Source organism: Culicoides brevitarsis, chromosome 3, assembly GCF_036172545.1.
Source record: "Culicoides brevitarsis isolate CSIRO-B50_1 chromosome 3, AGI_CSIRO_Cbre_v1, whole genome shotgun sequence".
Taxonomy (NCBI): Eukaryota; Metazoa; Arthropoda; class Insecta; order Diptera; family Ceratopogonidae; genus Culicoides; species Culicoides brevitarsis.
Genome location: NC_087087.1, coordinates 28758280 through 28784274, shown reverse-complemented (window position 1 = coordinate 28784274; position 25995 = coordinate 28758280). Strand labels below are relative to the sequence as shown.

General features: G+C 31.1%; 2 protein-coding genes across 4 annotated transcripts in view; one reads left to right on the top strand and one right to left on the bottom strand.

The window, feature by feature from the left end:
* The window catches only part of LOC134834390 (partitioning defective 3 homolog), a 43716-nt gene extending 23229 nt beyond the window's left edge, over window positions 1–20487 (top strand). The window contains exons 1-9 of one of the 3 annotated variants that reach the window (XM_063849035.1): window positions 8330–8556; window positions 12119–12276; window positions 12459–12624; window positions 12870–13082; window positions 13861–14291; window positions 14356–14532; window positions 15175–17441; window positions 18093–18642; window positions 19815–20487. In XM_063849035.1, the coding sequence (XP_063705105.1) occupies window positions 12245–12276; window positions 12459–12624; window positions 12870–13082; window positions 13861–14291; window positions 14356–14532; window positions 15175–17441; window positions 18093–18642; window positions 19815–20196 (4218 nt within the window). In that variant the 5' untranslated portion in view covers window positions 8330–8556; window positions 12119–12244 and the 3' untranslated portion in view covers window positions 20197–20487. Of the gene's footprint in view, window positions 1–8329; window positions 8557–12118; window positions 12277–12432; window positions 12625–12869; window positions 13083–13860; window positions 14292–14355; window positions 14533–15174; window positions 17442–18092; window positions 18643–19814 lie in introns of those variants that run through there. The other 2 variants (XM_063849036.1, XM_063849037.1) reach the window with 2 other exon arrangements.
* Window positions 20488–21633: 1146 nt separating this feature from the next.
* On the bottom strand, window positions 21634–23889 carry LOC134834339 (allantoinase). Its single transcript, XM_063848971.1, has 4 exons — window positions 23480–23889; window positions 23159–23420; window positions 22954–23102; window positions 21634–22391 (listed from the first exon to the last, which is right to left on the bottom strand). The coding sequence occupies exons 1-4, from the start codon at window positions 23797–23799 to the stop codon at window positions 21680–21682; spliced, it is 1443 nt and encodes a 480-aa protein (XP_063705041.1). The 5' UTR covers window positions 23800–23889; the 3' UTR covers window positions 21634–21679.
* Window positions 23890–25995: the final 2106 nt, after the last annotated feature.

Genomic DNA, 25995 nt, shown 5'->3' with positions numbered 1-25995 from the left:
TTACCGATGTTGTATTGCTTTCAGCGCAGTGATGATATTATTATTTATACAAACAAATGCAAACTGCAATGCCAATGACGAACTTTCCAAAATTTCATTTTTCATGACCGTCTACGGCTTCGTCAACTATGGCAAAAGTTTTTAAAGTAATGACTTTGATGACTTGAAAAGCTGCAAAACTATCAAAGTTTTCTTTTGTCTTTTTACGGAAAATGCGATAATTACTTTTTCACTTGTTTTTCCCGAGTGTGCGGAAATTCAATAGATAGCAACTTGTAAGCGGATCATTTTAAACGAACGGAAAAAATTTAATGAAGTTTTAATATCCCGAGCCTGTGACAAAAATTCCCCGACCAAATGTTGTCATGACGGTAGACACATGGCAAAGGCATCATCATCATCATTATTTTACTTTTTCCCAATTATCTTATTTTCTTCCATCACCCTCGTAAGCTTAGCCACCTACTCGTAACGAAAGTGGTTAAAGTTTCCCAATTCGTTAAAATCTGCATATAATTCACATTCTTATGGCATGCCTATAGTAGAGCTATATTGTTGTGGCATAAAGGAGAAATTGATATTTTCTCAGAAACATTTCTGATGGGACACCGAGAAACATTTTCTTTGATCAAGTTTTGTTGATATTTTATTGAAGTTGAAACAATATGAAACTCAGACTTGGGAATTTTGATTTTCTATGGAAATTTACTGAAGCACAAATTTGAAACCAAAATTTCATTTCGAAATATTCGAGATCAAAGTCCCGGGCTAAAAACCAGGGCCGAAAAAACTTTTAAGTCAAGAGTCGAAATAAATTTACTTTTTACTTAAACTTAAGTAAAAGTCAGAAAGTTTTTCAATTTTTTTTTTTCAAGAAAATGATTTTTTTACAAAAATTTGAGCCAAAATCTTAAAAAAGTCAACTTAAACTTAAGCTTAAGTAATAAACCAAGTAAGTAATTTTTTTTTTCTTAAAAGTACTGCTTAAGCTTAAGTTTAAGAATAAGTAAAAAGTCAATAACTTTTTGAAGATTTTTGCTCAAATTTTTGAAAAAAAAAATAATTTTTTTGAAAAAAAGTTGAAATTTTTTTGAATTAAGTCAACTTAAGTCAAGAAATTGACTTTTACTTAAGCTTAAGTCAAAAGTCAAATTTTTTCGACTTAAAATTTTTTCGACCCTGGAAATAGCCAATAGTCGAATATTTTTTGAATTTTCGACCCAATATCTAAAAAAATTTTTTTTTTTAATTTTAAAAATAATTTAACTTAAGTCGAACTTAAAAGTTCATGACCTGAGTCAAATATTTTGCCTTAATAAATTTAGCAGCAGCTCTGCTTAAAATTATTTCGATTAGATTCATTCCAATGTCGATTTTGTTTGATATTCGAACTTTCCATATATTTGACACCCTCTTGCCTCTCCTACATCCTCTGAATTCATAGTTTATTAGATGACAAGGAAAACTTTCTATATTATTATGAGAATTGGTCAATTTATGGTTTCAATATGTCCTGTGACCAACAGTGCGGATCGAATTGAAAATCTCATATACCTCCATAGCCATGGGTTTTAATGAATTCCAGTTAAATGTTCAGCATGCCAATAAATAAAATATCGAGACACGTCTTTTTTGACAAGTTTAATGAATGTTCTGTTACACGTCAAAACTTTAAAATATATTGTTCTCGTAACAAAACAAAGTAATTACATACTTTTACTTTCAAAGGATAAATAAATACGTCGCTCGGCATTCTCGTTGTGTGCTAAAGCGAAACACTTTTTTTTTGCCTCTCACACTTTCGTGATATGTTAATGCTTTTTTGCCGGAACCAGTTGAGAATCGGTTGGAAGCATTGGAGCGTAGACTAGAGAGAATTTGTGGAGAGGGAAAAAAAGCAGCAATAACAAAATGTTTCGCATTTTATTTATGATTAAAATTCTTGCGTGTGTATAAGAAAAGCTCGTGGAAACGCGACATAAGAGTAAAAGTAAATGTTTATGCAGAAACCTAAGTTCTTCACGAAACAATAGAGTAATTAAAACTGTGACATAGACATGAATGGATTTAAAATTTGGTGCATGTTCTATTCACGTTTCATTCGTAAGAGGCGTCGTGACGTTTTACATTAATTAGACTCCAAATGGGATCGGTACTTTGTCAAAATGGCTACTCACATATTCAAAATAAATTTTAGAATCGATTTTTTTGGATTTTGAGCTATACTAACATACTCGTGATTTTGAAACTTTTACTACTAATTTTTTTTTTAGTAGAATTAACCTTCTTGAGTATGTCAGTATAGCTCAAATTCCAAAAAAATCGAAACTCAAATTTACTTTAAATATGTGAGTATCTCCGGAGCCATTTTGAAAAATTAGCGATCCCATTTGGATCCCAATGTAAAACGTCACGACGCCTTTTACGAATGGTTTTTTTAAAATCGATTTTAAAAGATTTAGAATCGATTTTAAAATTTGTGAATATCTAAAATTTTGAAGCCTATTTTAAAGAATTTTGTTCTACGAGCCTTTTGTAGAACAAAATTCATTAAAATAGGCTTCAAAATTTTAAAAAATAGAGAAAGTAGTCGTCTAAAGAACGACATACTAAACCGCATTTCGATGTTGCATATGTATCCTTGCTTTTCGTACTACTTATTTTGTGCTCCTTATTTTACATTTTTAAACCCCTCATTTCACATTTTCGAACTCCTCATTTCACATTTTCGAACTCCTCATTTCACATTTTCGAACTCCTCATTTCACATTTTCGAACTCCTCATTTCACATTTTCGAACCCCTCATTTCACATTTTCGAACCCCTCATTTCACATTTTCGAACCCCTCATTTCACATTTTCGAACCCCTCATTTCACATTTTCGAACTCCTCATTTCACATTTTCGTACTCCTCATGACCCTTTCACAATTCCATACACCTCACAACCCAAGGAACTGCCCACTGACCTTCAGGGTCCTCAAATAATTAAGAATTACAAAAAAAAAATTTTGGGGCACAGTGTTACTGACACACACACACACACACGACAAGTCGAGTTTAATACCGCATTTTTTCTTCGAAATGCGGTAAAAAAGACCCCAGGTTTCACATTCGTCATTGCAGTAATCCAGTCGCTATCTCTCTAACCGAGACAACAATAAATTTCTTCTCGCACCTTTATTATCCCTCCTTTTCCGTAATTTACTGTCCCAATTCTCACCGCATTATCTCCCGTAGTACTTGAACTTTCCATTAAAACGAAATAATTTTTGCCGTGCGACAATTAAAGCAACAACATATCTCCCCATTTCACACGTACCGCCATTGTAATAAAACTATTTTATAATTACTGTGAATATTAACACACATAACACACTCTGTCTGCCTAAGTCTAAAAAGCGAGAACAAATGTCAAATGAGTTCTCGTCCATTCAAAATATGCGACTGACATGGCGTGATTACGATGTTAATAATAATGGGAAAATATGTTGGAAGCTCATTTGTTTTGTTGGATGCGATGAGAAAGGATCACGGTATAAAAATTGTCTTTTATCTTTCTAAAGCTGCAATAATGCCGTAGGGGGAGATGGGGCCAAATCATAACTCAAAATTCAAATGCGTGGTGCATACAGAAAAATGAAAAGTTCTCGGGATTTTTTTCATGGATGTGTTAGAGAATTTAGTTAACTTTAATTTGGCGCTTAGAGAACTCAATTATATCCATTATTAAGAAAGTTATGATCGTTTTAGTAAAAAAAGTCATATTTATGAATGTGCCCCAACCGTGGGGTGCATTCATAAGTCCCTATGACACAATCGTAAATAACTGTTATTCATATGGAAGTCAGTTTTTTTGAAATGTATTATTGATCTACGATTCTCAGCAGACTTTTTCGTGATATTTTTTTCTTCACATCATTTTCCATTAGCTCATTTTATAGCAAAGACGTATCAGTCATACGTTTATGAGTGAAAATGGATTTTAGCCCTTTTTTTGGCATCTAAATCTACTTTTCGCAAATTTTTTTTATTGAAAATAGTATTTCTCAAAAAAACTAATAAAATCATAAAAAAAAATTTTTGGATTTATGAACATCGCTATACTGTGATATGTATGTTATGAAGTAGCCCCAAAACGGAAATTGATACAAAGCTCTGTGTATCTCAAGATGCTTGAATATTTTTCAAATTTTTTTTTGGTGAATTTCTGAAAGACACTTTGTACTAACTATCTAAAATGACATTTTAAATTTATTCATATTTTTTATTGAAGTTTTAACTAGTTTTATCACTTCATAAAAATTTACTTTGAGGTCCGAAAAACAATTTTTCTCGATTTTCTCCGAAATGACAGAATATATCAAAAAAGTGTCTTCTGTGTATTTAAAGTACGTGAAAAACTGCACCTTTCGTAGAACAACATTTTTTGATTTGCCCTTTGTAAATAGGCGTAAAAGCAATTTATGAAGTAGCCCCAGTTATGATTTGGCCCCACTTCCCCCTACATATATGTGGAATGCAGTTTTATGCAATATGGGTGCACGTACCATCGATAAATAAGGCAGTATGTGCAAAAGTACTTTCACTACTTATTGCTGATGCCAGCGAGAAATGAGACGATGCTATGACTCCATAGTTAAATTTATGATTTTCAATTCAGTTGCTGGAAATCTATTGTTTGTCTTCGTTGTTCGTTGGTAGTCCATTTATTTGATTAGGGAGTTCATGCACGATGCGATAATGTTCAACATGTACTTTTTCGGCTCTAATTCAATCAGTTTAATTCATTCAGAGCTTCGAATATGTCACAATAGGACTCTTTAGAGACCGCGTTGAACCCTATTCGAATCTACACTGACCAAGCCATAATGAAAGGTTACGGATGTTAATTACAGTTGAGTTTGAATGACCGAATTTTGATGGATTTTAATGAATAACCACTTGTTGTTGCACACAATAAATATGTGGTGAAATCAATTTAAATGTGTTAAAAAGGTATAATTAAAAAAGTTTATAATTTAATTAAATGATTTGGTCAATTCATCCATTGTAAATATAAATTAGAGATGAGAATTAGAGATAGATGGTTCTGAATAAAAATTAATTTACGATCCATTTACGATGTAATTGAAGGTTGTAAGGGTTCAACCTACTCCTTTTAAATCAAGTAATATCCATAATTTTGTGAAAAAAAAAAATAACGGAAATCTCTTTATATTTAAATAACCAGACGTTTCCATCCCATAAAATTGCCAATCCTGCTAATTCATACGTGTTTCTGTACGCTATACGGTAGAACATTCTATGGCTGTACTGATATACAATGAGAATATTCTACAGCTGTACGAGTATACGCATCTCACAGGCTGTACGAAACATATGGATTATCACTTTCATTCGTCTCACAAATTTCAAGTACTGCAATACGGCGAATAACAAACTCAGCAAGTGAGGATTGTGAGACGAATGAAAATGAATTTTACAACTATTACTTCATTTTGAATTAACGTGTTGCGAACTGTTCTATTACTACTGTAAGCAGAAAGCAGTTTTAAACCGAATGAAAGCACATTATTTCCATTAACAGCTGTCGGACAAACTGAAATGGGAACCTTATTGAATTCAAATTTAATTTTTGAAAATTAGTTTGGATTTAAAAAAAAGGTTCCCATTGTCAATCTTTGTCAAATTTTCTAAAAATTTAAATTAAATTTTTTAGATAAAATTCTACCAATTTGACACATAGGTACTCGATGCCAAAGAAAAAAAACTTTATGCAAATTCTCCTTTCGTTGTATAAGTAAATAAATATCTTTGAAAGCCAACGCTCTTTTTTTTGTTATTTTACCTACAAGTATACTAATGAGATTTTTCTTGTTATAAAAGGTAAATGAGACACAACAAATGGGAACGATCGTTTTAACTCTCTTAAAAAAGTAAGACAATGAATGCAGCAAGGTGAAATTTCGCTCGAACATTCTTGATGTCATCCGGAGATTTGTTAAATTAAAGACCAATTAACTCTATGAATGCGAAAACAAATAAATAAAAACAATTATGCAATTGTAAGCACAAGAAGGTCATTACTGGATAAATTAAACATAATTCGACGGTTCCAGTCATCGTCACGCATTTAATTCACTCACTCATAGTTTGATTCTAGATTAATATTTAACAGGTGGTTTAAATTTTCTACTTTTTATTTCCTTCGTAGGTCAAGACTACGTCTTTCGTTACAGTTGTGTGAACAATTTTAAGATTTTTTTTGGTCATGGTGACTTGGTTTCGCCTTAACAACATTGTTCTAACGAGAATATTTTAAACTGGTTTTATTACATCCTAAGTTTGTTCTAATTGGATTGTGGTTTTGAAAGGGAATGTTTCTTTTAGACCATCTTTGTGACTTTGAAAGTTCACAACTGGAACAAATCACACCCTTTTCCTGTTAAAAGTCATAAGAGACATTTTGACGCAGCTTGAACCAACAATTAAAGTCTTATCAAGACAATCTATAATATTTACCCACAAAATTCTGCAAATATGACGAACCGAGTTTGATAGCTCTTATCTCGAAACAAATATTTTACCACGATAAATAATCGTGAGTCAAATTGAGAGTAAATATTTAGTTATCGATTAGAATCAGTGCGATAACAAGCATGGCGCTTGAATGACCCAAAAATTTGACGAGACAATTCAACTCTAATGACTTCATTTCGCCCAAGCACTTCATTATGTGTGTCTAAAAAAATGACGAAAAAAAGATTGATGTCATGTTAGTCGAGTGCAAACTGCAACATAATTACATCAAAACATGCATCCATTTACGGAAAGTCTCGTACAAAATTCTAGAAATCTAGGTCTGTTTTGCATACGAGCAACTTGTAGGTAATGTTTTGATAACAAATACATACAACTACATGGGCAGGTTATACGCATTGCTGCTGCAGGTTGTGTCGTCATTTTTCGTTGTTGTTATTTTTGTTCAATTTGTTAATTTTTATCTGTGTCTATGGAAGACGATAGAAAACAAATGTGTACAAGTGTTTGTGCTAGCTGAAGCATGATGGACGTATTTGTTGTATGGAAGTTACTGAAGACAATCTATTTGTAACAGGTAGTTGGTGTGAGTGTGACAGGGACGTCGACTAAATGGGGGTTAACTAATTTTATTAAACACAATTAAATTATTCAGATCAGTGAAAATAAATTGAGATTCAATTTATCAGAATACGTAGAAATGTGAAAATATCAGGAAAAATTTTTTAACAAAGACATCGTATCTGGCTCTCCGTACTTAATTTGTTTATAATTTGTACAATAAAAGTAATTTGTTGAAGTTGAACGTCACGAATTTCAACATTTGCCTTGTTCCTTTATGGGGTTTCTGTATTTGCTCTTAATAGACTTCAAATGGAATGAAAATATGTTTAAAACAATTTTCCTTAATGAGCCTTATATGTTTCGTTGCAAATGCAATTATTGGAAAAATTTCATATAAAATCACTTACGTTTTTAATGAAAACATTGATAACATTTAAAATTGTGGTCGTCGTTCGATGACTCTTCCTTATCGTTCAGTGATTCAGCGAACGTGCTCACTTGTCTGATATCCTATGCATTCCGTATTTACAAAGTTTTTTAGCCTTCCTTTGACTCAATTTAATTCAAATCGAAGTTGATTAGTTCATTACTTTATGAGATCTTTTCTGAATAACGACAGTTTTAAATGTCTCGATTGAAAATTTTTGCTCCTTATTCCAAAGGCCCCTTATTCGACATATACTCCATTGTTTTTGATTTTGATCCAGGTACTCTTGCAGTCCAATTCAACTTTACACTTTCTTGCCTTTAATAGCTCGCAAGCTTTTTTATCTAATCCAAAGGAAATCAGCGACTCTATTTTGTGATTGGCGTGCTCATTACTTAAACTTTGGATATCTCCTTACTCACTTTTTAATTTTTTGAGAAATCAACAAGTTAAAAAAAAGTCGTACTTACTTTTGGAAATAAACATTAAAAACATGAAAGCCATTCGATGAATTTTTGAATTCACTTTGGATGAGCCACTTAAATTTTTTTTTAATTAAAATTTTGTTAATTAAAATCATTTAGTTCAATTTGCCTAAATTTCAACTTTCATATGAATTTTCTAAAACAAAAAAAAATAATCACAAGAAAATTTCATAAAAATAAAAATTTTGTCAAAAACTTACCCCCTTACTATTCGCTGCCCCTGCTTTCTTCACACACATTGACTTCCCGTACATTTCAAAGGCAAACCAAGTTAGGTAGCAATCAGTTGTGTGTGTGATGTGGATCAAATCGGATCTATCTACGTTGCTAAAGTAAAGTGAAAAATTAAAATAAATAAATAACAACGTCGACGTTGCTATTAAATTAACAAAAACAGAACTTTCTCACTAAATTTAAAACAAATATTTCACGAAAATTCATAATTTAATCGAATTTATCAAAACAAAATTGATAAATATCTCCGAAAGAAAAAAAAAATGTTATTCAAATAAAAATTTCTACTTAATATTTATTTATCGTAAGTGCTTAAAACCACTCAAGAAATGGGATCGAATGTATTTAAAACAAAAAACCAAAATTCAGTAAGAAAAAAAGTGTCGATGCAATAAAAGTGAAGATGACTTAAAATAGCAAAAACCGCTTAAAAAAGCAACTACAACGGATGTTTGCCATCTTTGGAATTCACTTTGCTGTCGGTCTAGGTGTTGCCACAGCATATCCGGCGATGCGAATGAATCGCATTGTTAATGATTGATTGACTGTAGTATTGTGATGACAAGACACGAATTGCGAGAAAAAAAGATATTGAAAGAAAATTTACTGACTTTTCTTTCTCTCTCTCGCTCGTAGTTATGTGCAAAAAAATAGTTTTGCTCAAAGTTTGATCGATTTCATGTCTCAACAATTTCGTGCGGCTTTCAAACCATAAATTCATAGATAATAAAGATTTATGTATGAGCTGCGTTAATGCAAAGAGATATTTGCTCATATATTTTGTGTTGCTTAACAAAGTGGAACTAAAACGTATTGAGTACCGATTTCAAGCAACAAATTGGCAAAGAGTTGCAAGTCAAAGTCTTGTAAACACGCAAAAAATCGACTTTTTGCCATATGAACATCTCTGTTTCCACAGTAAATGACAACAAGCGAATTTCAACGTAAATATGAACAAAATACCGAGAAAAATTCGCTTTCATTTATTTTCATTTCATGCCAAGTCATGCCGGTGCGATGATCGATATCGAGCGTCAAAAGTCTCGTGTCAGCGAAAAAAAGTTGAACGCCACTTTGGAAGCCGTAAAAATATTTCTTTGTCTCTAAAATGACATAATAATCTCGTTGGTATCAAATTCTACGACTGCAACTAGAAGCTTAGCATTAGCAGCTTATGATAATTTGATACCTCCGATGATTTCATGACGAATCTAAATTTAACAACAACAAAGTTCGTTCCAATCGAGTGACAATCCGAACTCCATTCAATTAATTTTTCAATGAGATTCCATCGATGCAGACCATCATTACACAATAAATAATCCCGAATAATGAGGAGATACCGGTCGATGCATCATTATTGTTATTATTATATTATTAGAGAGATAGATCGGAATGTCGTCGTATCTACCTGCGTCGTCTTAACTTCTTTATTTTTTTTCTTCTTCTGTTGAAGACTTTAAGACTGGAACAATAAAAATAATAGACGACGTAAAAAAAATGGATCAGAAATTCTTTGTTGTTTGGAATTTTTCTGTATCTCTCTCTCGGGATGAGGGCATATCACATTTGACAGTTATGCCGTGAGATATTTTTCGTGCGGGCAGTGACATGCTTAGAATTTGTCAAAAAAAAGCTTTAAAATTTTATTTTTTTATTTGGAAAAAAATATTTGGTCGTCTTCGATGACTCTTCATTGTCGTTTAGTGATTCTTGCGAACGTGCGAATCAAAGCTCCCGTTTTTAGCGGGTCCTCACTTGCCTGATATCCTATGCATTCCGTATTTACAAAGTTCTTTAGCCACTCCTTTGACCCAATATTAAACAATGTGACTCTGATGTATCCCTTGGTGAGGTGAGACGACATTATTTGTACTTTCGTGGTATGTTTAAAGGACGCGGTCCCTTTCTACAGCAATCTGGGCTTGGAGATCGTTGAAGTTTTCAGTTTCAGGGTTTTGGGGAAATCTTCTTGGATGATGAATAATCGCGATATTTCTGCTGATGGTTCGGGTTTCTCCTTCTTTTTGTTGTTGTCCTTGGGGCGGAATCGTTCCTGGATTTTCCTCTGACATATTCAATCCTTTAATCAACGTTGCGGCGAAAGAACCTGGTCTTCCGTAAATGGTCTATTAAGATCAATTTTTGCTGTGAAGACCCCAAGTCTCTGTTGAGGTATTATGTCATACCTTTCAATTTTTTCCTGTTGTTAAACATAACAATATATTAAAAAAATTTAAAAACTTACCCAAAAGTCCTTATCCAAATCACTCATTCGACACATTTTTACATATAATTACAACGAAACTTGTGTCACATCCGTTCAAGAGTTCGCCTTTTGCCATTGACAGGTTTCTTGTCAATTATCGTCTTTACCCTTCCATTCCATGGAACACTTTCAAGTACAAATTTCTCGTATTTGGCAACGATTCTACTCAACAAAAGCACCAAAAAGAGAAAAAAAATGTTTACAAAAAAAAAAAAAAATGAAAAATAAACAACACAAAAATTGAATAAACTTTGATGTGTTTGTACGTAACTTCATTCAAGGTGATAGATTTTTGCTAGAAGATAACTTGAATGAACGTAAAGTTGTGTGTGAGAAACGAACCGTCGATGTTGCATTATATTTATTTTTTTTCGTACAAAATAACTGTAATTATAGCCATTTTTTACAGACTTTGTAATGTTTAATGTAAAACGGTATTTTTTCGCATCAAATTGATTCGTCGAAGACCGTTTGAACTTTGAATCATTTTTATCATGATTATTTTTTCTCAATTGAAAGTGATAACTAACGAGGAAGACTTTCGATTTTCATCATTTATAATTTTATAAACATGCAAAATAAAAATTTTTTTTGACCCAATATTTCCGGTTGAATTTACGAGAAAAGTAGCAAATTAAAATATTTCACACAATTTATAAGCAAATTCATGTGGCGGATTCATTTATTGTTGAATAATGTATAACAATACCCAATTTTCGTTTTATTATCATCGTTCGCAGCAACATCATGATAGTATAGTAATTATTATGAAAATTAAAGATGTTCACATTTCTTTCTTTAATTTTATTCATTGTTATTTAATTTTTTTACCGCATTTTTTGAAAATTGCGGTTTTGTGGTAAAAATGTCTTTTTTAAATATTGAATTAAAACTTTAAGAAAAATTAAAATATTATATATTATATAATATATATATTTATATATTATATATTAAAAATGCAAAATTTAGAAAAATATTTAATTTTAAAAAATTTTTGAATTAAATTTAAATTTTATTTAAAATAATTTAATTTAATTTGCTTAAATAAATTTTTAAAAATTTTTTGTTAGTTTTTTATTATTTTTTTTATAAAAAAAAATAAATTAAATATCAAAATAACAAAAAATATTTTTTAAAACAATAGGCTTTGAAAATAAAAAAATGAATTAATTAAATTAAAAAAACATAAATAATTAATTAGATATTTTTTAATTAATTTTTTCATTTAAAGCAAAAAATTAATTCAAAACCTATTCTTAAAAAAAATATTTTTCTTATTTTAAAATTAAAAGTATTTTTTTTTTAATTTTAATTTTTTTTATTAAAAAAACAAAAATTAAATTAAAATTATTTAAATAATTTTTTTTAAATAAAAATTTAATTAAATTCAAAAATTTTTAAAAATTAAAATGTAAAAAAATAGATTATGAAATGCGGTTAGGTTGCAATAATTTACGAAAAATGATGTTATCTTTACACGAGTAAAAGAAGAGACACAATTTGCGTTCGTTACACCTGCAAAAACAACGTTTTAAATACATTCGATGCCATGCCAAAACCCGAAAAAATAATAAACGTTTATTATATCATTTTTCAGGCAGACCATCGTTACCGAAAAACAAAATTTGTGTATATTCAAGAACATGTGCGACATTTCTCAAGCCCATTTCTGTACTTATTAACAAAAAAAAAACACGCAAAATTTACTCAAAACTTTACAATAATGCTAAATAATTTATGTTGTTTTTATATAAGGTGAAGCCAAAAAAAAAAAACGTTTTTGCATGCGAAATTCTAACTGTGTTCGTCTATTTTAACAAAAAAAAATTTTTTTTTTGGTGATTGATTGTTCAAGTGTTCTTTCTCTCGTTTTGTGTGGTTTTGAATTTTTTTTTTGAGTAATGACAAAAAATGTTTGATCTCGTTCCGTCACGAAGATGTCCAGCAATCGCGGACAAGTTAACGGGAATCTTCAGTTGGCGTCACACGTATCGCGTGCATCATCGTCACAAGGGCATCGCACAAGGAAGTCACGGGCATCTCCACAAGACTTACTCGTTGCAGTTGCCCAATCATAACAATAACAACAACAACGACAAGAAGGTAATTTTCAAGTGAAATCGTACAAAAAAGTGCACGTGAATTGTGCTGTGTGAAGAATTTCCATCGCTAATTATAACTTTTCATATGCGATCACCTGAGCAGTGAATGCATCAGTTACTTCTCGTGCTCTAATTAACATATTAACAGAGTGTCGTCGTGCCATACCATCGATGATTTGCACTTCATTGAGCTTTTTACAAAAATTTAATCTAATTTTTAATTTTTTTTTTTTTTTTTAATTACAGAACGCCGATTCATGGGTCGTTGTGCATCACCTGCAGTCACAATCGGGCATTCTCGATCCCGATGATAAATTAAATGACGTGGCGGATGATCGTGAACAGATAATTGCGAGTTATGACGATTGCATCGGGCCGGATCCCGGTGTACCGCAAGGCGGAGGAGATGGAGCCAGCGGAAGCTCCGTCGGAACAGGCAGTCCAGATATTTTTACGAGGGTAAGTTTAAGTTTTAATTTTTTTTTAGTATTAAAAAAATAATTTAAGAAATATTTTATTTTTTTTTTGAGAATTAATTTTAAATAATTTTTTTTTTTTAAATTCTTGAAGTTGTTTTATAAATTCGCGTAAAAATCTAATTCAACTTAAAAAAAAAAAAATAAAAAAAAAATTTTGGTAAAATAAAAAAAAAATTAATTAATTTTTAAAAAGGTAAAATAATTTTTTAATTTAAATAAAATAAGAAATTATTAAAAAAAAAATAAATAATTAAATTAAATTTAATAAAAATAAAAATCATAAAAACAACAATTAAAATATATTTTTTGTTAATTAAAAAAATAATTTTTAAATTTTTATTAAAAAATATTTATTTGAAATTTTAATCAATTTATATTTTAATTTATTTTAAAAGTTTATTAAACAAATTGTCAAAAAAAATTTTTTTTTTAATTTTTTTCTTGTCATCAAAAATTAATTATTTAAGAATTTTTTTATATAAAATTGTTCAATATATTTTTTTTTTTTTTTTTTTAAATTTAAAAATTATTTTTTTTTAATTATTTAAGTTATTTTAGAATTTAAAAAAAATAAAATATATAAATAAGCGATTTAATTAAATTTAATAAATAATTAATTTTAATTTGATATTTATTATACAAATTGTTAAATTTTTATTTTGTTTTTTTTTTTTAATTTTCAACAATTTTTTATATAAAATTATCCAAGAATTTTTGTTATTAAATATATTAAATTAACTTTTTATATTTTTTTTCAGAGCGAATCAAAATTCCCGTTAGAAAGTACGCACATCGAAGTAACGTCGAGCGAACAAACGAACACAAGCGGCTTGGGACTCCAAGTACGACGCGGCAGTGAACCCTCTTTGCATCAAATAGGCGATTCACCGCACCAATCGAACCAGCCATATATAAATGTGAGCGGCAACAATAACACGAGTGGATCGGGCAATAACGATCCAACAAAACGGTGGTCCGCCGCTCCTGTCTGCAGAAGTGACACAGATCCGCCGGAACGATTGCTGGCGCATCACATTGCCACGCTAAATGGCACAAATATAAGCAGTGCAACGACAACGGTGCCCGAGGTACCCGAAGAAATTCCGTATTCGTCGCACAACGAGAGCAGTCACAGCAATTTTTCGCGCTCGGGACGCTTGTCGATGCAGTTTTTGGGCGATGGCGGAGGGTGAGTCACATTTTTTTTGCATTTTAAAGAAATTTCTTTTAAAATTTTAATTTTTTTCGATTAGATATAAATGGTTGGATGCCGCTGATAGACTTGCTGCAAACAACACATCCTTCAACAGCCATCAGAATGTGAGCAACTCTCACAGTTATTACAATTCGAAATCTTTGCCGCGTGAGGCGAAACGAAAAGAACCTTTGGGACAAGCAAATGCGCATGAATCGTTAAGAGAAAAAAATGGGTAAGAATTTTTTTCAACTGAAAATTGTTTAAAATTAAATTTTTGAAAAAAAAATTGTCTAAAATTGAAAAAAAATTTTTTTTTTGGTCTGAATTTTAAATTTCAAATCAGAAATATTTTTAAATTTTTCTAAAAAAAATTACAAAATTTTTAATAAAAATATGCCAAATTAAGGTTAAAAAATTTGAACTAAAAAATTTCGAATTTTTTTAAAATTTATTTTTTTTTTTTTTAATTTTTTTATAAAATTGTTTTCCGTTAGTGAAACATTTTTTTTAATTTAATTTTTAAGAACACAAAAAAAAATTTTTTAAATTTAATTTTTTAAAAAATTTTATTTAGTGAAAATTTTTTTTATTTTTTATTTGAAACTTTTTTTTAAATTTATTTTTATCTTTTTTTTTTGTTTAATTTATTAATTTTTTATAAAATTTAATTCTAAGCAAAGTTTAAAGAAAAATAATTATTTTAAATTTATATGAAAAAAAAAGAATAATATTTTATTTATTTATTTTTTTTTCGTAAAAATCCGTCAATTTTATTAAATTTATTTTTTGATTTTTTAAAATTGGACAACATTTTAGAATTTCATTTAAATTTGTCAAAAAAAAAAATAATTTTTAAATATTTTTCTTTAAACAGCGAGATGTTGCTAGTCATCAACGAGCAAGGAAGTCCCTTGGGCCTAACAGCAATTCCCGATCCCGAAAACGGAGGACTTTTAGTGCAACATGTCGAGCCCGGATCTCGCGCTGAAAAAGGTCGTCTTCGTCGCGGCGACTTAATTGTCGAAATCAACAGCATCCAACTCATCGGTTTAGGCGACAAAACTATCCAAGAACAACTCCGACGAAATCTCCAATCATCCGAATTACGTTTACGCGTCATTCGTTCGAGCAAAAGCAAGAATCGGGACAATCGCGTATCGAAACTCATCGATTCCGAGGGAAAAGTGGAGCAAGAAAAACCAAAATCCGCAAATGTAAAGACAAGTCCGAGTCGAAAAGTGCCCGGCGCAACAGCGAGTGCATCTTTGCAAGTCGCAAACACCCGAAAATTGGGTCGTAAAATTGAGATTATCCTGAAAAAGGGACCGCAAGGCTTGGGATTTAGTGTAACGACGCGCGACAATCCCGCCGGAGGGTATTGCCCGATTTACATCAAGAATATTTTACCGAAAGGAGCTGCTGTGGAAGATGGGCGCTTGAAATCTGGCGATCGTTTGTTGGAAGTTGATGGCGTTACGATGACTGGCAAGTCCCAAACGGAAGTTGTGGGCATTTTGAGGGCGACACAGCCCGGAGCGACAGTTCGTTTGATGGTTTCGCGCCAACAAGAGCTTGCCGATGTCGAGGAACGTGAAATAGGATGTGGCGCCGAGCAACAAGAAACGAAAGATACGCCGCCAAAACCACCGGCGCCGGTAATGCCGACATCATCAGCACCTGCGATCTTGAAAAGTCCCTCGAAAACGGTGAATCCGTTGCCTGTTCCCGAAAAACCGACTTCAACAACTTCGAATAAAAACGATCGCCCGGCACATTTGAACTTATCGGCAAGTCTTCGACTGAAAAGACGCTCTTCAGGCGGCTCACAAACGTCTCCCGTATACGCAGGATTCAATTTGCAAGACAATAATTCAGTTTTTCCATGGAGAAATCGCGAAATTCTAACGTTGCACATCCCGGTGCACGACACTGAAAAAGCAGGACTTGGAGTAAGTGTCAAAGGAAAGACAGGTTCGCCGAATAACTCGACGACAGGTGGCAGTGGCAACAGCAACAACGGCGTAAATTTGAAAAATGACGGAGATTTGGGGATTTTTGTCAAAAGTGTCATTCACGGAGGAGCTGCGAGTCGCGATGGGCGTCTAAAAATGAACGATCAGTTGTTAAGTGTGAACGGAGTTTCGTTACTGGGACAATCAAATGCCGAAGCAATGGATACACTTCGACGTGCAATGCTCCATACGGGCGGAAAATACCCCGGAAGTATAACTTTGACGGTTGCACGACGAATTTCCAGACCCGCAAGTATCGGAGACCCGCTCGAAGGCGATCACAATAGCACCACGAGCGAAAATTCGGGAGCGACAGTCGTTTATTTGAACTCCAGCGACACAAAAGACAAGTTAAATGCCTCCGACAGCAGTATGAATCGCTGGAGTAATCCCGTTCTCGATCGTCTAACAGGCGGAACGGGTTGCGTACCGGGAAGTGCTCGTCCCACGATGAAACCATCGACATCGGCGATGCGAAATGAAAGTTATTACATGGCAACGAACGAGACTTGGAGTCCCACGGGCTTGCAACTCAACGGAAATAGTGCCGTTTTGATCGAAGAAGATCCCGAACCGACATCGCCGACGTTGTTGCCGAATCATCGCATCAACGAGTCGCACAACAAGACAAATCTTTCGCAATTTTCCATGCAAAATGGCGATGTTGCCTACGACTCACAGCTATCGCTCGAAACAAACCCCTCTGTGGATGCCTTTAATCGTGACGCTATCGGACGACGAAGTATGTCGGAGAAACATCATGCAGCGCTCGATGCTAAGGAGACAGGAACGTATCAACGAAACAAAAAGTTGCGTGAGGAACGTGAACGACGCGAGAAACTCAAGATGGCGCTGAGTGGTTCGATGGAATCTGTCACAGATGCCGTGAGAAATAGCAAAAATTTGTCGAAAACGGGCGATTTGAGGGGCGAGGAAGCTGATAAAGTAACAGATTTGGGACCGTCGTTGGGATTGAAGAAATCCTCGAGTTTGGAGTCACTTCAAACGATGGTGCAAGAGATTCAAATGTCTGACGAACCCCGAGGTCCCGTGTCGCTGAAGACTCCGCGAGGTCCCGGAAGAGCAGAACAATTGAGAGCTGTTGTCGAGGGACCGTCACAGGATTCAAGTAAGTTGATTTTATATGATTTGATTTTTAAAATGTGCATTGGGTCAAAAAAAAAATAATAAAATTTGCATTGGGGCAAAAATTTCAAATTTTGCATTGGGACAAGAATTAAAATGTAAATTGGGTCAAAAACTTCAAATATACATTGGGGAAAAAATTTGAATTTCATATTGGGTCAAATACTTAGAATTTGCATCAGGACAAAAATTAAAATGTAAATTCGAGCAAAAAAATTGAAATTTGCATTGGGGCAAAAATTTAAAATTTTGCATTGGGACAAGAATTGAAAAGTAAATTTGGTCAAAAACATCAAATATACATTGGGGTTAAAATTTTAAATTCGTATTGGGTCAAATGCACAAAAATTTAAAATTTTGCATTGGGGGTGGGTAAACTTTTCATTGGGGAAAAAAAATTTTGCATTGGGACAAAAATTAAAATTAAATTGGGGCAAAAATTTCATTTGCATCGGGAAAGAATTGTAAATTGGGTCAAAAACTTCAAATATACATTGGGGAAAAATTTGAATTTCATATTGGGTCAAATACTTAGAATTTGCATTGGGGCAAAAATTTCAAATTTTGCATTGGGTCAAAAACATTACAAAAAATCTAAAAAGTAATAAAAACTAATCAAAAAATCAATTTTCAGAACCCCGCAAACACTGGTTACTCGAAGAAGCGGATCAAGAAGGAGGTTTCACGAATCGCAATAGTCCCTTCCAATCATCTTTGAACGATCCAAAACGCAGCAAACAGAAGAAACCAGGCCTGTTCAAAGGTATCGGGCACATGTTCCGTTTCGGAAAGCATCGTAAAGACGGCGTAGCTCCCGTTCAACCGCCAATTTCGAATCCGACGCCCGTTGCTGCGGTCCAACAAGACATCGGGGGCCTCATAAAGCCCGAATCGAACGGATGGCTGAGCAAAAGTGACGAAGATACGCGAAAACATGCAAACGCAACACTTCCCGCGGTGCACGGACATCAAAGATCGTCGCCAGCTGTCATCACGACACAACCAAAAGAGCGAAATGGACCTCCGCAATACGTTAGTCCGCCTCCCGCGCCCACAGCAAACGCAAATCCGGCGAATTCAACGACACTCGTGAACGGACAACCAACTGCCATACACCAAAATGACCTTTTTAATCATCGGTATTCGCATTATGTGAACTACGACGAGTTGCAGCATCATTTGAGGTGAGTTTGAAGAAATTTTCTTGGTTCATGGTCTCAACTTTCTCTTAAACTTGGCTTTAAATGGGAAATAAATGTTAAATTGCACCGTAATTCGTTTCATTTCTCATCAAATACTAACAAATTTTTCATTTTTGTCACTGTTTTGTAAATAATTTTGTTAATTTTTGTTTAAAAAAAATTTATAATTTGTTGTAGTCAATCAAATCATTCAAGCATCACGACATCATCACAAATGACACAAAATATTTATAGCGTAATTGCGTGCGAAAGCGCCGAAAACGGGAATATTTTGCACGATATCGAGGGAAATGAGGGAAAAATGGGAAATGAACAGGGTGTCACCTTGAACGCGTCCCAATTATCCGAAAACACGATCGAGCAAATGCGACGTCAAGTCATGTTACAGAGGGAAAAGGTTGAAGATGAAAGGTAATGTTGCTGGTTTGCCGTTTTTTTTGACGCCTGAAACTCGTGCAGCGTATTTCTCTCGGAAACCATAGGAAATACTGAGCACTTTTTTGCTTTTTGCGCTTCCAATTGTCGTAGATCATCAAAATTTTGCTTGAATATTTTTGTTTTTTTGCACATTTTTGTTTTGTAAATAACATTTTTTTGTTGCATGGCACGCTATTTATTAATTTAGTTGAATTATTATTTTTGAATTTAATTTTTAATTAATTTTAAATTAATTTTTTTATTAATTTATTTTACATTTTTTTAAAAGTAAATTAATCAATAAATTAATTTAAAACAATATTAATTTTAAATTAATTTTTTTAATTTATTTTAATTTAAAATTAATTATTTTTATAAAATTAATTATTTAATATATTTTTTTTAATTAAATTTATTTATTTTAATTTTAAAATATATTTTTTAAAAAATTGATTTATTAATTATTTTTTTTTAAATATTAATTTTAAATTAATTTATTAAATTTGTATCTTTTAATTAAATTAAATTAATTTTTTTTTTATTTTATATTTTTTTAAATAATTTTAATTAATTATTTTTTAAAAAAATATAAAAAACATAATTTAATTAATTAATTATTTAATTTAAAAATTTTTATAAAATAAATTAAATTACTTAATTATTTTTATTTTTTTTCAAATATATATTTCTTTTTTTCGATTTTTTTTAAATTAATTTTTTTCTCTTTTATTTTATAGTCGCCGGCATCACATTTACCATTCAACGCGATCGACACGTGAATTATCAACACACCATGCCAACCATTCCGGATCCGGAACCTCAACGCTCGGGCATAATTTCAATTCTCGTCCCATTTCCACTTACTACGAATACGAAACGGCAACATTTCAACCGCAAGGCTCCTTCCGTAAAGTCAGCAACTCACCGATCATCTCCGTCCAACACAACAAAGTTTTGCACCATCAACAGCTCCAACAGCAGTATCCGCAATGGAATAACAACAATAACAGCACACCGGGCAGCTCCATCAAGAATCGCGGGCCATTTGTCACGCAAGTAACGATTCGCGATCAAAATTCGTCGGGCAACAACAACCAACCGCCCGCTTCCAAAGTATGACTATAGGATTGGCTGGACGAGCATGTACGCGAAAAATTAATTTAACGGAACAAAGTACTTAGAAATTTTGTGAAAAAAAATGTGTTTCAACTTTTTCTCTTGTAACTGTGATCTTTACGTAAGAAAATCTTAAAAAAAAAAATATTTTCAAAAATTTAAAATTATTAGGAAAGGGAAAGAAAACAGTATGATTTGTATAAATGCTAAAGAAAAAATTATAAATATTAATTAATTAAATTTAACAGAAAAAACTTAGAAAATAGGAAAAACATGTATTATTAATTAAAATATCGAGACTAAGGAGTATTAAAAATTAACTCGTAGAAAAGGAAAAATACTTAAAAGAAAACTTAAAAAATATATAGAAATAAATAAAAATAATGAAATTGTTACCAGTTTGTAGAAAGAATTAATTAAACAAAACTTAATAAATTTTAAGATTAAAAAAAAATAAGAAAAATATCATTCCGCCAATATTACTTAAAATTTATTAAAAAAATAGATATTTAGTAAAAAATTAAATAAAAAATGTATTTAAAAAAAATATTAATTAAATTTAGATAAAGGACTTTTAAAACTCATTTAAGAAACATATTTTTGATGTTAATATAGGCAAAATATATAAAAGACGAATATATTGTAGAAAACTAGATTTAAATGTTTTACTCATTAAAAAAAATCTAATAAATAATAAAAAATGTTTTAAATGGAATATTTTGTGTTTTAATTTATTTAAATATTTATTTTTTTTAACTTCAGAAATCTTTTTTTTTTAAATTTTTATTTAAAAAATTATTTGGCAAATTCAAATTCATCATAATTTTTTTTTTCTGTAAAAATAGAAAATGTGGAAAATTAGACATTTTTATATAAAGTTTTAAAAATTTGAATAAAAGAAATTTTTTTATTAATTTTTGATCGACTTTTGAATAATTTTTATTAAAAAAATAAAATTAAAAAAATAATTAAAAAAAAAAATAAATATTTCCATGTCAAAAATTTATCAAAATTAAAAAAATTTAAAAAAATTATTGGAAATTCAAAACTTTTTTTCCTATTAAAACTTTGCCCCAAAAAATTTTTCAAAAAAAAAAATAGTTTAAAATTTTTTTTTCAAATATTTCCATGTCAAAATTTTTAAAAATTAAAATAAAATTTTTTGAATAATGAAAAAATTTTTCAAAATTAAATTTTTGTTGTTTTGAAAAAAATTATAAAAATTTGTAAAAAATTTTAATAAAAAAAAAAAAAATTGATAAAAATCTGAAATTTTTATTAATAATTTTTGAAAACTTTTTTTTTTTTTTTGAAAACAAAAAGAAAACGATTTTGAATACAAAAAGTTTGAAAAATTTTTTGAAAAGAAAAAAAAAATTTAAAAAAAAAATTGATGAAATTTTAAAAATATTTTTATTTCAAAAACTTAACATTAGGTACCTTGCGTTTTTTCGTCTTTGTTTAATGAAAAATAAAAAAATAATATTTAAACGGGAATCGCACGTTTCTTCATTCTCTCTTCTCGCCCATTTCTCAGTAAAATTTTGCCTTTCGGGCCTCCTTGTACAATTCCCTTGTCAAAAGCGACAATCCCGCCCAAAATCGTCGCATGCACAACACCGCGCAATTGCATTCCCATATACGGGGTCGCCTTATTTTTGAACTGAATAATCTCTTGCGACACTTGAAACGTTTGATTCTCATCAAAAATACAAAAATCCGCATCGAAGCCAACCGCAATCCGTGATTTAGTCTTATCAAAGCCACAGAGCTTTGCGGGCGCCTTGCACAACAATCGCACCGCATCCGTTATATCAAAATTATACATTTGACAATTGGTCCAAAAAAGTGAGAGGCCAAATTGCACGGAACTGATGCCGCCCCATGCGTCGAGGAAATTTCCGCGATTTTTGTTGCCGTAAATGAGGAGTTTCATGCCTGGCGTGCTGGGCGAGTGATCGGAAACGACCATGTCGAGTGTTTTGTCGCGCAGTGCTTGCCATAATTGTGTTTGGTTGTCCTTCGTGCGGATCGGAGGCGCGCATTTGAATTCTGTGGAGGCGTCAGGTACGGTTTCGGAGTTGAGTGCCAAGTAGTGATGACATGTTTCGACGGTGAGTTTGATGCCATCCAACTTTGCTTGACGAATTGTGGGAAGAGCGAGAGCCGTCGACAAATGCACGATGTGACAGTTGACACTAAAATATATGAAAAAAATTTGAAAAGGTAAAAAAACTAAATTTGAACCCAATGCACATTAAAAATTTTATCCCCAACGAAAATTTATAAATTTTTCCCCAATGCAAATTTGAATGTTTGTATCAAAACAAATTTTAAATTCACTCCAAAGACATTCTGAAATTCGCCCCAATGCACAAATGTAAAAATTTTGACTTACTAAGCATTTAAAAATTTTGGCCCAATGCACATTTTAAAAATTTTTCCATAAAGCAAATTTTGTATTCCCAATGCACATTTTGAAGTGTTGTCATAAAATAATTTTCAAATTTGTATCCAAAGAACATTTTAAAGTTTTGACCCAATGCACAATTCAAAATTTTGCCCCAATACAAATTCTGAATATTTTTTTACGAATAAATTTTAAACTCACTCCAAAGCAACTTCTGAAATTCGCCCCATTGAATATTTTAAAATTGTGCCCCAATAAGCCCTTTAAAAATTTGGCCCAATGCACATTCAAACATTTTGACCCAATGCAAATTTTAAAAATTTTGTAAAAAATATGAAAATTTAACGCACTCATGTTTCTTCGACAAATCACAAACTGTCTGAATCGCCTCAATTTCCATCTGATCCGGTCTCGATTTCAAATAAGTTTCATATTTCTTAGGATCAGGATCCGCAGAATTGCTTCCGCCGCAACACGAGTTATCAACTTCAGCATGGAACTACAAATAAAAAATGACAATAAACGAACATTTTTCACAAAAAAATCACTTCTTACTGCAAGAACAGTTTCATATCCCTTAAGTTTCTCCATTGCCAATTCCAAATCCGGCAATGTCACATGCGGAAATTCATCGACGCCACTCGGGCACATGAAACATTTGAATCCCACGACGCCATGTCGAATCATTTCCTGCAAATTTTTATCGTTACCGGGTATCACGCCACCCCAAAACCCGCAATTTGTGTAAATTTTCTGTCTGGCCACTTCAATTTTGGTTTTTAAATTTCCCAACGTTGTGGTTGGGGGAATGGAATTTCTACGAAAAAGATAAAAATTCTATGAAAAAATGTTCGTTGATGGAAAAAAATTACTTACAAAGGCATATCAACGATTGTTGTGAATCCGCCGGCAAGCGCAGCTTTCGTCGCTGTCTCGAATCCTTCCCAATCTGTGCGTCCCGGTTCATTAATGTGCACGTGACTGTCAATAAGTCCCGGTAAAATCATCAAATTTCCATAATCGACGACATTTAAGCCGCGACTCGACATCAAAAGCGAATTAATTTCTTCTTGCGTCTCGAGTACACGTAAAATTTTGCCGGTTTCTTGCGAAACTAAGATGCCAGCGTCAGTTAGGCGAAAGGTCCCGTCATTATCTTCGAGTAAGACACGACGACTTGAGTATAAAACCTCCATAATCGATAAGGAAAGACTTTTCACGTAAAAATTATTGAACCTTTGCTTACGATTTGTCACAACAAACTGAGCTGAGATGATTTCTCGAGAGTTTATAAATAAATTTGTTGTTTTGGTTGAAATACACAGAAGAAGTGAGTGCGTGAGAGAGAGATAATAAACGGAATTATCTGCTCTTATCGCATAAATAAACCGTATTGTTATCAAAAAAAATAACCGAACGTCACTGATAATGAATTTTTATCAAACGATGAGTGATGAAATGTTGTGGTAATAGAGGCAAAATTTAATGAGTGGCGAGTAAAGTAAAAAAAAAATTAAATAATTCAATTAAGGCGAATAAATTTAATATTTTCATTTTTTGTCCCATGAGGATTTTCATGAGGGGGGGGGGAAGGTTAAATAAAAATAAATAAATATTTTTGAATTTTTTTTATTGTAATTTTTTAACATTTTTGTTGATTCTTAACATTTTGATTCTTAAAATCAAACAAAATATCACACGTGAAAATTTTTTCAATTGGAAAAAAAATTAATTTTAAAAAGTAATTTTTCAATTAAAAAATTCAAAAAAATGTCACGTGACTTAATATTTTTTTTTTACATTTCAAATTCTTGAAATATGCGGGATATCAAAAAATGTCTTTATTATTAATATTTTTTTTTTTATTTTTTTTTTGAAAGATTTTTATAAAATAATTATTCATTTGCAAGAATGATTAAAAACAAAAATTAAAAAAAAAAATTTAGTTATCAAGAAAGTTGGAGAAATTCATTAACTTTTAATAAAATTTTTAAATTAAAAAAAAATATATATTTAATTTTATTGTCTCATTGGATTTTTGACTTTTGAAATCGAGCTGGTGACAAAAAGAAATAAATTAATATTTCTTTTTTGTCGAAAAAATCAGAAAAAAATGTCCTAAAAAGTTAAAAATAAATTTTAGCAAGAGAAAAAATACACTCAAGTCGAAACATTGGCGACTGCAATGCGTCCTCAAACTTGGTCGCGAAAAAATGAACAAAATAAATAAAATGGATGAATATAAAAAAACTGTTTTCCCAGCATTCAGAAAAAAATGCATGTTGCAAAAATTACAAGGCATGTTGTGTGAATCTAATTTATTTTTTTTTCGCGAAAAAATGAACAAAATAAATAAAATGGATGAATATAAAAAAACTGTTTTATTCAGAAAAAAATTGGGCAAAAATTTTTGTTTGAAGTAAAATTTTTTAAACAAAAATTTGTATGATTTTCTAATTTTAAAATATTTTTTGAATAATTAAAAAAATGTTTTTAAGTAATATGTAAATATTTTTTTTTTATATTTTGTTGAAAGATTAAATATTTTTTTTTTAATTTTAAAATATTTTTTGAATAATAATTTTTAAATATTTTTCAAAAAAATATTTTTATTATACGTTTAATGCACGGCTCTGACACGCATCAGATTCACACGAAAAAACGCCGAAAAAGCATTTTTAATGTTATTAACTGCAACCTGTTGCTATGACTTTGTGGCTCTTAATTTAATTTGTTTCGTTGTGATTTTCACTTTTATCTACCTATATTGGAATCAAAATTGGTTAACTTTGTATGGCTCTACATGCTGTAGATCAAGGATGACGTTCTTCAACTGAAAAAATTGTAAAATAAATCACAGTATCAAAGTTGGTGTCCTGCTGAACAGATCAAAAAATAATTCTTTCCTTACAAAAAACTGAAAAAAATTGAAAAAACTATGAGAAACAGGGGAAATTTTTTTTTGTATGATTTTAACGTAAACAGTAATTTTTCAATTAAATTAATTAATTTTCAGTCAAAAATATTGTGCTTTTAATATGTGAAATATTTAACAAAAGTTTTATTTAAATTTACAAATTCAGTGAAAATAAAAATCTAAATTTATTTTTGTGAAAAAAAAAGAATTTTTTTTAAAAAATTGAGAAATTTAAAGAGAGAGAGAGAAATTTAAGGAAAAATGACTAAATTGAAAAAAGTTCTTTTTAATGAAATTTGGAAAAAGATGAGAAAAAAATAAAAGTTTTCGTGAAATTGAATTTTAATAAAAAAAAATATTAATAAAAAATTATTTATTCAAAAAGTGTCAAAAATAAATGTCAAAAAATATTTAACTAATTAAAATTTTCAATGTAACAAAATTACAATGCTTCATCGAAAATTGCTTAATTAAT